We start from the raw sequence: 12,734 nt of genomic DNA on the forward strand, positions 1-12,734 counted from the left end.
TGATTTGGTGCTAATGGGCTTCAAAGCCTCACGACTTGGACTTGGGCTCAGAGTGCTTAACGGGTCTAACACCAAAATCTTGCTAATTAATATTGAGCCGAAACATTAGAGTACAATAATTTGCGACATACATAGTTCAATAGCGCGATGAAGAATTCAAGAAAATTAAGCGAGTAATTCAAGCCAGTTAAAAGACAATGTGTACTATAAGCTTAATTATATTGAGTTCCATGGTTGTAACTTGGTCTCAGCTTGGCATTGCCATTAGAAATTGGCTTTTTGAGAAGGTAATTGTTGAGATGGATCTGTGACATTGTTGAGAGCATAACCATTTTGCATATTGGCTTTGCAAAATATAGGCTTATGGCCTCCTGAACCAGATGCCCTCCTGAGCTTAGGAGGCTAAGCCTCTTGAGCAAATCATACGGGCCGTTGAAATTTGATCCAACGGCTGCAATTATTATAACTTTTAGAGGGGCCCCTATTTGTAGCCGTTAAATCAAATATCAACATCCTTGATCCTTTGCTCAGGAGGCTCAGCCTCTTAAGCTCAGGAAAGGATCCGATTCCATGGCCTTCATCTTATAGAGATATCCATTTGGATCCTTCTGTTGTGCTCAAATTATTATTTTTGTCTTGACCTATTTGGTCATTATTTTTTGAAACAAAATTTGAGGTTTTCTTTCAAAAATAATAAACAATATAGAGGGTAATTTAAGTTTTTATAAGTCATTTCAAGGTTTTTTTTTTTAAATTTTATAATTGGATCATATTTTTCTAAACGTTAATCTATTTTAATATGGTAATTTATGTGTGTGCACCATTAACACTGAAATTATATGGGATAAACCAAAATAATATTTTTAATACAAACACAAATGATACTAGGAGAAGGTGGGACCAAACCTAGAATCTCACCAACTGAGATAAAGTCATTTACAAAATAACCAAAGTGATTGGCGCATTTTTACTTATTTGGAATGGGGCAAATGATGAAATGAATAAAAAGTGATGAATACGAAAGAGAATGAATTTGAATGAGATTAATTACTCTCCTAAATCAATTTAAATTCATAGTTTTTGGGTATTGGCTAATGGATTGTAACAAGAAAGCCACATATTTCATATGTGTTAGTACACGTAGAAGAAGTCAAGAATCGAAATAATTCAACTACCCTTATATGCATAGTAGTTGGAAAATACTCGCGCTTTTTTTTTTTTTTTTTTTCATATATACTCTAAGTTTATATATATAAAATATGTGACCTTGTTTGTGGTCTAATATCTTAACCTATATGGTGTTGGGTTTTCACCCATACGTCCTAGGTTCAAAACTCTTCCCCCCTTAAATAATTTTCCTTGTTCAAACTCTCCCCTACTCCCCAATAATAGTTAATTAAAAAATATATATGAACTATATTGTCCACCCATATTACCTCTAGCCCCTAGACCGTCATACAAGAAAATTTGCTTGATGGGAAGATGAGAATTAGCAATATGGTAAAGCAAATAAAGTCTCACTCAAAGGAGAACAGTTTATATAAAACGAATTTACCATTACGCGACATTTCTATTTGATAATAAATTATCATATAAAGAAAAACTTGTACAAATTTATCATCGAACAAAACACATCATATTATAGTGACCCCATTCCATACGAGTCATTCTTGACTCAAGAAAGACCCATCCAGAGATTACGAAGTACAAAAAAAAAAAAAACGGAAACCGAAAAGTTGGAAAGCAACATCAAAGGGAGAAATGCATGACGCATGGAGGCGCGTGGGTTATCAGCCCAAATGGCGAGTTGCCCTCTCTCACCTCATTTATACCAAATCTCTTATTTTTGGCAATTCTTTTATTATTTCTTTTCCTTTTCTGTTTTCTTTACTCGGATGCCACTTTTCCTCTCTCTCTCTCTCTCTCTCTCTCTCTCTCTCTCTCTCCCTATCCGTTTCATAAGTTTTTTGTTGTGAATCCTCGTCTCTCTCCTTCACTCACTCTCTCTCTCTCTCTCTCTAGAAACAAGTTCCCTGGATAAAATTAGTGTCTTTGGGTTTTGCCTCCTCTGTGAAATACAATGAGCAACCCGGAAGAAGAGAGCGCTTCAAACATGCAGTCTGTTTTCTCAGGTCACTATTCCCACTTTATATTTTCCCATTATTTTTCTTCTTTTTATCATTATATGTGGTGGGTTTTACTCTTTTGCAATTGATTTCTTAGTTTTATTTACTTTACGATTGTTTCCCCAATGTATGTTGCCAAGTGCCTGATTTTTTGGATAATTATGCATTTTTCATAATGCAGGTATTATGTATATGCTGATGATTCAGGTTATAATTTTTCTGGGGTTTTGGGTTTTTTTCTTCTTCTTTTTTTTTTATTTTTTTTATTTATATATATATATATATATATATTTTTTAAATAATCAGACATGGCTGTTTGTTCTTGCTAGAAGGTATTTATGGAGACACTGGGTAGATTGACTAATGGCAGCAACCAGCATTGCCTATTGAACAACTTTGTTTGCCCTTGGAGAATTATGACTCATTGATGTTGTCTGTTTTGTCTTGAGTTGTTTTTCGATAAGTTTTGTAGACTCGGAATCTTAATGGGGTTTTGGGATGAGGTTTATGTATCTATGGGAACGGCGGCTAAAATAGTAGTCTGTTTGTCAGTTTCAAATCACTGTTTTCCGTCGATATATCTGAGATATGCGGCACTATATCTCGTAAAAAACAGTTGTGATCTGGGACTGGGAGCTGCTTGTTTGCTATGAATGAACAGCATGTGTCATGGGGGGTTTGTAGCTCGTGTTGTACAAAATATTCTACCTACGCGAAGGTCAGAGTTTGAGCCTCTCCCTTTGGTTTCCTTTGTGCCAAAAGGAATCAGAATCCTTATGGGAACAACATGTTGGCAAAGTCTGCCATATCCAAGGGCCTATATCAGGTTCAAGCCTGTTGGTGTCCTGTAATTATTAAAAATAACTTGGGAAAAGAAGAAACAACGAATGATTGAACAAATTTAGAGAAAACCAAATAGATACGTTAATGAGTTATTTGGCAGTAGGCTCAGTTGTGGCCTTATTATTTCCTATGTACTTTTTCAGAGCATGAGTGTTATTACCGGGTGATTTTTGTTGATTTACATCAACGCCCAGGATAAACTATGAACCTGAATTGTAGATTGTCCTTTGTGCATACTAGTTTCCAGCGGTTTTGTTTAACATTTTTCCGGTTACAGATAATCTTTATTATCTACTTGTGTTATAAAACATCAGACATCTGAATTTGAGTTTTGACATTAGTTTTCTTATTTCCACAGGTTTCGTACTTGACCCTGAAAAATGTAGCAGCCTAAGCTTGGGAGAAAAGAGAGAGCTAGTTCGTCAGATTGCCCAATGGTCAAAAGATGCCCCAGAGATTCTAAGTTCCTTTACTCGTAGGGAGCTTCTTGAAATTATCTGTGCCGAGATGGGTAAAGAGAGGAAGTACAGAGGATATTCAAAACATCTTATGATACAGCAGCTTCTGAAGGTAATTGAATTGAATTCTAAGAGCAATACTAACAGTAATCCTGAAGTTGCTCCTGCCAAAAATCAAACTGGAAAGAAAAGGAAAAGGGAAGCTTCCTTTCAACCTCTTTCTGATCCAGGTCATGTTTCTCCGGTGACGACTAAAGAAGGAAATCTTAAAACCCAAGTCTGTCAGAATGTAGCATGCAGAGCTACTTTCCAGTCAGAGCAGTCTTTTTGCAAAAGATGTTCTTGCTGCATCTGTCATCTTTTTGATGAGAACAAGGATCCTAGTCTATGGTTAACCTGTGGCTCTGGTACTGTTGATGAGAATGGTCCATGTGGAATGTCATGCCATCTGGAATGTGCTCTAATGCATGAAAAATCTGGCATTATCAAGAATGGTTGCTATCCAGAATTGGATGGAAGCTTCTATTGCGTTGCTTGCGGAAAGGTTAATGATTTAATGAGGTAAGAAATATTATTTAAGCACCTGTGAAAATTTAAGTCTCAATTACTTACTCTTTAACGGCATAGGTAACGTGTGGTGTTAGGATGCTAGTCGTGTATATCTTGGTCAGTACAGAGTCCCAACCTAGAAAAACCAATTGCCTATTTATCATCTTTAAAGACATGTACAGGTGTTGCGTTTGTGTGCCTCTGCACGCACAAAGGTATGTGGACTGCTACATATCTGGCTGCTACAGTTATAAGCAGCGGCCATTGAACACCTACAGAATCTACCAAGATGAGTATGCTATCTACTGACATGTGTTGACCCCGACATAATAATAAGATAAGCGAACCATGTTTACTAGATGTCAAGCTCAGCCATCAGAGTATTTACGGAGATGTCTAAAATGCATACCTACTATAGTTTCTGAGAGTGAATCTCCCTTAGGTTGTTTTTGGTTTGCAGAATGTCTGGGATAAGAAAGGAAGTCTCAGGGAAATTGTATATCTGGCGTTTTTGCAACCATAATTTAATATAGGAAATGGCACACTTTCTACAGCAGGAAATGAAAGATGTGGGTTATGATAATTCCTTCGAAATATATAGAAACAACCTTTTTTTGTTGCGTCACCTGTTTACGTTTTCACTGGTAATATTTCTTCTTACAAGCTATTCCGAGAAAATTTAAATCAATCCACAACAAACTGAAAACTAGAAGCATAACAGTTAAACTAACAATTTATTCTGAGGAAGTATTTTCATTGATACAAACGTAGCCAATGGTTGGCTGGGATGAGGTTGAGAATTCATGTTATTTGACCTAAATCTGGAATGAAAAATATTTCACTTTTCTTCAATTGCCAAATAGAAGTGTTGGCTAATTAGATGGTTGATTTTGTTTACAGAACCTGGAGAAAACAATTGATGATTGCAAAGGAGGCTAGAAGAGTGGATGCACTGTGTCTACGAATTTCTCTATCTTACAAAATTCTTTTAGGAACGGAAAAATACCGAAACCTGCAGAACACTGTAGAAACTGCCATGAAAAAACTGAACAAAGAAGTAGGGCCACTGGAACAGGTATGTGCAAAGATGGCACGTGGAATTGTTAACAGGCTCTCTTGTGGTGCTGAAGTTCAGAAGTTGTGCAATTCTGCAGTGGAGTCGTTTGACTCAATGTTTTCTGATCCTTGCCCTGTCCCTGCAGAAAAGGAAGAGCACGCAAGTAAGTTATTGTTTCTTTGTTTTCAATAATTTGAAGTCCGCATTCACATATGCAGCATCTCAAATAAAAACAGCTCCTGAAATTTCATTTTATATGGGTTACATCTGACCCTCTGAATACGGTAGGAAATGAAAACTATTGGCTGGTACCATCACTCTAGTTAGCCAAGTTATAACCAATTAATATATATGTATTTGTTTCACTGATGTTGCTTAATAACTCTATTGTATCAGCTTGCCGCATCCAGTTTGAAGACTCGTCCCCGACTTCTGTTGTCATTGTGCTAGAATATGAGGACCAACTTTTTAACAACTTTTTGGGGTGCAGGCTGTGGTATCGTAAGTTTGATGCGAAGGATTACCCCGACCAACCCTCTTTCATTGTTTTGCGGCCTGAGAAGAAATTTACCATCACCAATCTCCATCCCTCATCTGAATATTTCTGCAAGGTTTCTCTGTTTAGCAACTCAGGAATATTGGGTGTTTGGGAAGCTAAATGGGTCACACCTGCATCGTATGATAGCTCTGTTGTGTCAGAGAAAAAGCGAAGGGAAGAGAATGTAGTAGTTGTTCAAAACCATTCCCAAGCTGAATCAACCAATTCTAGTGACATCAAATTAGCTTCTGGAGACCATCCCGCGAATCTTCAATTATCAGATGGCGTTGACAAGAACAAGAGCAAAAGTCTCTACTCACTGCCTCCTTTAACTGAAACTGTTGCTTTGATCAAAGATGCAGTTTCTCCATTGACACCTTGTAAATCTAACGGAATGCGCAAAGTACCAGTTTTCAGATGTGCAAAGCGAGCAGAGGAAAGTGATTACGACTACTCTGTGAGAGCAATCAAATGGTTAGAGCACGAGGGCCACGTAGATGAAGATTTTAGAGTAAAATTTCTGACTTGGTTCAGTCTGAAAGCAAATGTGCAAGAACGAAGGGTGGTCAAAGTATTCGTGGATACCTTCATTGACGATCCATCAAGCTTGGCCGGCCAGCTCATTCACAGCTTCGTGGATAAGATTTGCTGCCAGCAAAAGGAAGACCAATTTCTCAGCGTGGGTCTTCCACAAGGTTGTGCCATTAAATTTTGAACAAGGGGATCGGTTTTACTCGAAAAGTTTAGTAGTAGGTAGGACATGGTTTAGAATGTAGGTCTTATTTTTTCCTTCTTTTTTTATCTTTTGGTTGAAGAAATGTAGGATTTTCAGGGAGACAGGAAACATAAATAAAAATTATACAAAAGCATGAAGGTCCTTGTCCAAGAAGAAACTTGTTCGGTTTGGGTCGACTTCAACTAGTGTTAAATTTTCAGCTTCAGAAGGATCATATGCAATGTCGCCGTATTTCACACAAAATGGAGCGTTCTCTGCAGCATCATTCTGGAAACGAAACCGAGCTTTCTCATCATCTGCATCTTTCGAATAAGCCCAATTCTCCTCCTTATGAACTTGGTTGTGAAGAATAACGCCCCCCTTGCCAACACTAATGAAGCCTGCACATTCATCAACAACATAAATCCAAAACAAGATTACGAGTCTATTGTTGCAGCACAAGGATGTTGCGCGATGAAGATCAAACGGATTGGAGTGCATCAAAGTGCAGCTCGGATTCAAGTGCACAAGTTCTAAGTTTGAAGCTTTAAAGATTATGTGCTATTTGTAATAGACGGCTAGAATTATAACATTTAAACAATGGAGAGGGTGTCATTTGTCCTAATTTTTGTTAGTGTTTTAAGTTGTCCCGTGTAGAGCATGCACGTGAGCTCCTACCCGAGCTGAGGGTAACCGAAATAGGCGCCTGCATAGGGCTCCCAATTGTTTTAAAATATATATAGATATATAAATTTTTACTATTTAAATTCAATAAAAAAAAAAAGAAAAAAAAATATAGTATTAGGCAATAATATAATTTTTCATAAAAAGAATTTTACTGTTTTCTTTTTTATCCTCACCCACATGTAAGTTGTAACTATAGTTTATTCTTTCAAATCTAATTAGAATTTAAAAATCAAAATGTCAATCTTTTTTCTTGATACAGCCCAATCGCTTTCTCTCTTGACTTATTTCTAGAGTTAAGAATCTAGAGAGAAACTTTACCGAAGGAAATAAATCGGGCAATATAAGTGTTGAAATATCTGAGACAAATAGATGGTTGTTTCTTGAATGCATGGGTTGCTTATAGAATTTTGTTAACCATATCAGTTACAGTTGCCTCTACAGAAAGATGTTTTTCAAAATTAAAGTTGATCAAATCTTATTTTCGATCAATTATGTCACATGAAAGATTGAATGGATAAACTTTTTCATCAATTGAAAAAGAATTGGTTGAAAACTAGATTATGTAAACTTAATTAGGATATTTGCGTCTAAAAACGCAAGACGTATAATATTTTAATAATGTTTGTATATCTTTTTTCTTTTGATATTAATTTTTAATGATGTTTGATATAGAAATAGACTGTTTCATGTATTTAGCAAATTCTTTTTTTATACATATTAATGTGCAAAAGATCGAGGGTCAAAGAACTCTAGGACCTCACTTCGAAGGCTCATCCAAATTCTCAGGGCCGGCCCTGTTTGGATCACCACAATATACGTGTGTGTGTGAATCCATTTGAGGATGTAATCGAATCCAAGGGAGAATTCAAGACAACAACGTACTCTCCAAGCCTTCACCACCATTGCTGGTCCGAGTGTTCTTCATTTTTCGAGAAAACCAATTTCATAAATTCATAAAAACTCACTAAAACAACATCTATGACCTAAATTATGAGTCTGCAGATTTACTAATTACCCGGCTTGCGACTTGGCTGAGAGATTTCGTCATTGGTGTGTTTGGGAGGTCGTAGTTCCAGTAAAGTTGAGGTGGTGGTAAAGGTAAGGAAGCAGCATGGCTTCCCACCAGTGCGAGCTGCATGCAACAATTGAGCATGGTCAAATTAAGTGATGAACTTAGTAATTAAATATATGAGATCAAACTAAAATCACGAGTCCGGCTTTCGTGGTGAAATATGAAGTAAACATACAAGGGAGTATCCTCTTACCAATCCTATCACAAAATAACTCAAATTAATTATGAAATGTGTGATTTTTTACGCTAGTGAATCATACGATAGTGGCTAGAGAGAGACTAAAATGAATTTATGAGTCTTCCCAGCTAGTTCCCTTTAAAAAAAAAAAAAATTATGGAATGTGTATTGAAATAATAGAAGTATTAGTTACCGTGGATTGTTTTAAATGGTATACATAGTTAATTAGGAAAATTAATGAAAAATGCTTGAAAACTTTGAATTTTAATGATAAGGACAAAATAAAGGGTAAAGTGAATAGTACCAGTATTGACTTTTTAGTGTAAAAATGTGGTTTTTCGTTAAAGTAAATAGTATCGTGAGCTTTTCGTTGAAACTCTCTAGTTAATTAGGAGTATTTTTAGGAAGAAAACAAATAATATACATCGTACAATAACACACTTTTGCAAACTAGCAAATAATTGTTCAATCGTAGATATCGTGCATGCACTTTCCTTTAAACCTTTGGTCGTTTTAAACTTCCAAAAAATAAAAAGACAGAAGCTATTTTCTTATAGTTTTGTAAGTTTTTGTCACTTAATTTAAAATTGGCTTCTTACATTTCTTGTTAAAATGAATGCAAAGTCTACACAATAGGGTTAATGAGAATCAAGTTAACTGTTTTTGTCTTCAAGTAAAGTTACAAATAAGGCAAGGACGGAGGTAGAAATCCTTTACAAATGCACAAAATAAGGACGGAAATACGTGAAACAAACACTTGATTAATTAAGTAGCCATTATAATCAATTTACCCTTTTTTTTATGAAAGAATGTATTAGTTCACCTTCAGTCATAAGGGAAAGTCTCTTCCTGATATAAGGTGACTTTGTCCGTAAAACAGGATGTAATTTTCATTTGATCTAAGATTATGCGATATTTTGGACGGACACTCCTTTAGTTAGAAGTCATATCTAATTTTTGTTACTTCTTTCTTAGAAAATGATGAGAGGTACCATTATGGCACACAAGAGGAAGAATTTGTCATGAAATTTATGTTAATTCTTGTGCCAATAATCTTTGACCTTGTTGTACGGGTTTAAAATTAGAAAAGGAATTTAGAAACGTCACTTGCCTGCTGGTCGAATTGTCGATCCTCCTCACAATCTTACCCTTCCCCATCGATGACCTACCAAATCTGGGTTAATTAATTAATTAATTCACTACAAAATTAAAATCATCTAGCTCCAATAAATGTATATGCGCAAAGATGAAGAAGAACAATACGCTAGCCATATTAGACTAGGCAGTACTACATTTCTGACTACATTAGGCAGTACTAGAGGCTCGTTTTAAAACGTTTTTAAAATAATTGAAAGCGTATTTCAAGAAATTATTTTTTGCGTTTCGAAAGCACTTCAAGTGCTTATTGCAAGAAAGAATACTTAAGCACTTCAAGTGCTTTCCTATGATTCATTACATTTAGTTAAAGATTGACTTCAAAAACATTTTCATCAAAAACGCTTTTAACATTTTAAAAAGTACTTCAAACCATAAGACTGTAAACCTACAGAAGACGAACTCTTTGTTGTTGAAATTCAGTTTCCAAATAAATTATTTCCAAGTCATAAGGGATTGATGCCGAGTTAAAAAGGAATAAACTACACAATATGAGATGAAGGGAATTAAGAATATCCTTCATGAGCGTTACACAACGCAAGAAGAATTTTGTACATGAATCATTCCAAGTCAAACGAGGGCGACTAAACAGAAAGTTGGAGCACAAGGATTTTCAGTATAATTCATGAGATGAATTGCAACACTTAAACAGAAAGAACGTTGGAGCACAAGGAGATCTTCCTCGGGTGAACATAAACAAGCAAAATTAAATCTCCTTCAAATGGAACTTCTGTAATTGCAATCCAATTCATCAAACTTTAGATTCTTTTACAAATCCATCGATCCAGATGGTGCCTATCTAGCACCAGTTTGATTTTCCGTCTTTCCCACAAGTGCATCAGTATAGCGGAGTTCTTCCTGGAAATCAGAATGAGGCTGTCAGTACTCTGTCAAGCTTGGCTGCAGAATGCAGTTGTTTGAACCTTCAGAACACTTCGCTTCTGTGCTCCGGTTTGCCATCTTTTTTTATGGGCGTGGTGCATAGTGAGAGGCTCTCACTGGAACTCAGGAGCAAAGGTATGTACTTGGCGTATCATTGACAGCTTCATTAAATGAGGCATTAAATGAGGCGACTAAGAACTCTGCTAAGCTTGGCTCCGGTGTGGACTTGTTTGAACCTCCTGAAATGCTTGTGCTGCTAGATCTTCCAGTTGAGGGTTCTGAAGAGCCAGGGGTATCCAAACATTTCAAGGGAGTATCTACCCCATTCCAGATTACAAGTTCAAGAAACTTCCATGGATCTTCAACCATGGACTCATCGTAAAACTGCTCCAGCCCCGATTGTCCGTCTATTGCATGACCATGAGAACCACGCCACCCACCTCTTTCTGAACTTGAACTAGAACTAGGGCTGCCTCTATGTACTGATTGTGGTCTTCGACTATGGCTGAACCGGTGCCCCCAGCCTTGCCCAATATTGGAACCACGGCTTCCTGGTGGCCTAAATCCAGGGCTAGTCGGTGGCCTAAATCCAGGACTTGCCGGTGCTCTAAATCCAGGGCTTCCAGGTGGTCCAAATCCAGGGCTTCCTGGTGGTCTAAATCCCGGGCTTCCTTGTGGTACATATCCAGCGCTTACTGGTGGCCTGAATTCAGCTCCATTCCAGACTTCAGGTCGATTCCCATTATGCATAGGAAAAGGTCTTTTCATTCCTACGGGGCTTCTTTGAGGACTAAAATTTTGATAGGAACCTTGTAATTGTTGCATTCTCAATAATTTCTTTGAAACTGATGAGCAGGAGAAACAGTCGTTTGAGGGTTCCTGGGTCCTTCTAAATCATGATTAAAAGAACCAAAATCAAGAAGAAAGAACGAGATTAAAAAAATAAAATAAATAAGCATCCTAGCATGCATAATCTAGTAATAGATAACATTTTGTTCATAAGCATACGACACTGCAATAAAAAGAAATTAAACCAAAAACGACCAAATCCTTTTTCCATCACTCGTCAATGAGAAAGTGCTGGTCTAGTGACACAAGGAAGCATAGTGTTACTGAGTTTCCAACTCCATACCATAAGCTTGCAAAAAGTATCCAAAAACAAATTTTGTGCCATAGAAACAATTTATTAATTCTTAAGCTGCTATCTTATTCACGAAAATTAAAGAATACAAGTTATGCAATACATTGCGACATGACTAGAGTGTATCAAATTCGAAAATAAAGTCAAACTAGAACTCTATCTACGAGTATACGACAACGTCAAAGCAATCTTTGTTAAGACAATTACACTACCTGAAAGAGGCGACGGAAGCCTTGCCCTGGGAAAATTTTGAATGTTTGAAATTATTTGGTGCAATCTGATTGCCGACTTTAATCCTTTTAGTGCCCGAAGAGAAGGCTGCCATGGGGTCTGAGCACAGGACCGTTTCTTTCACTTCTTGGATTCGTTCATTAACCTGAATACACAGATTGAGCAAAACCCATTTGAATAAAGTAACATTCATCAATGAAAACACTAATTTTTTCAAATTAACATAAATTCAACGTTCAATTAAACCTTAAATCGGAAAATCTTCAATGCAAAAGCCTTGAAATAAAGACAAAATAAATGGTAAAAATGAATGATATCATGATTAACTTTTTAGTGTAAAAATGTGGTTTTTCATTAAAATAAACAGTAACGGAAGCTTTTCGTTAAAGTTCTCAATAATTTTGTGATAAGTAATACCAACTAAAGTATGCGTTATGTTATGTTTTAAGAAACAAAATACTATAAGGAAAAGTAAATGCTATAAGTGATTTTTGGACGAGCCCGTGAGAAATAAGATTTCCAATTTTTATTGGGAATTGTTATTAATATTTCAAAAATCTCATTCTACACTCCAAACTTTTTATATTTGGAAAGAAAAATACACTTGTGAGGAGTGTAGAATGAGATTTTTGGAGTGCTAATAACACTCCCCTTTTCATTTTACAATTTTCAAATTATGTCACAATGTTTAAATTTGAAATTTAGGAACGGAGTAAATTTTAAAATTTTAGAATAAAATTTAGACTTTGTTGCAGTTATATTTGAAATAGGAATGTGATTGTATAAATCCTAGTGTATCAAGGGATATCTTTTATATTTCCTTTAGTAATTTAATTCCTATTAGAGTTGTAATCCTAAAAGGGTAAGGATTTTACCTATCCTACTACTATAAATAAAGGCATAATGTGATGATACAACATACACCTCACAATTAAATCTCTCTCTTCTCTCTCTCACTACCGCCGACCTCCCCCTCTCTATTCCCTTAGAATAGCTCAGTTAAATAAGCTTACAACACGTTATCAACACGCTCTTGTTAGACGCTGAGGAATTGAAGGATAGAAGGCTCTCTTCTACCAAATTCAAAGGCTTTTATTTGTTT

The 12,734-nt window shown here is 36.1% G+C and overlaps 1 protein-coding gene and 1 pseudogene across 1 annotated transcript; one reads left to right on the forward strand and one right to left on the reverse strand.

Annotated features, from left to right (window-relative positions):
- Nucleotides 1-1,985: 1,985 nt before the first annotated feature.
- LOC137729241 (VIN3-like protein 2) lies at nucleotides 1,986-6,439 on the forward strand. Its single transcript, XM_068468108.1, has 4 exons — nucleotides 1,986-2,132; nucleotides 3,328-3,988; nucleotides 4,877-5,196; nucleotides 5,430-6,439. The coding sequence occupies exons 1-4, from the start codon at nucleotides 2,081-2,083 to the stop codon at nucleotides 6,284-6,286; spliced, it is 1,890 nt and encodes a 629-aa protein (XP_068324209.1). The 5' UTR covers nucleotides 1,986-2,080; the 3' UTR covers nucleotides 6,287-6,439.
- A 3,406-nt stretch (nucleotides 6,440-9,845) lies between these two features.
- Nucleotides 9,846-11,231, reverse strand: LOC137727433 (protein SICKLE-like; annotated as a pseudogene).
- Between the last annotated feature and the right edge of the window lie 1,503 nt (nucleotides 11,232-12,734).

This window comes from Pyrus communis, chromosome 1 (genome assembly GCF_963583255.1).
Source record: "Pyrus communis chromosome 1, drPyrComm1.1, whole genome shotgun sequence".
Classification (NCBI taxonomy): domain Eukaryota; kingdom Viridiplantae; phylum Streptophyta; class Magnoliopsida; order Rosales; family Rosaceae; genus Pyrus; species Pyrus communis.

Coding starts and splice junctions, on each gene's coding strand:
- LOC137729241 (XM_068468108.1), top strand. CDS start 2,081: ATGAGCAACCCGGAAGAAGAGAGCGCTTCAAACATGCAGTCTGTTTTC. Junction 2,133..3,327: donor CATGCAGTCTGTTTTCTCAG/GTCACTATTCCC, acceptor TTATTTCCACAG/GTTTCGTACTTGACCCTGAA. Junction 3,989..4,876: donor AAGGTTAATGATTTAATGAG/GTAAGAAATATT, acceptor TTTTGTTTACAG/AACCTGGAGAAAACAATTGA.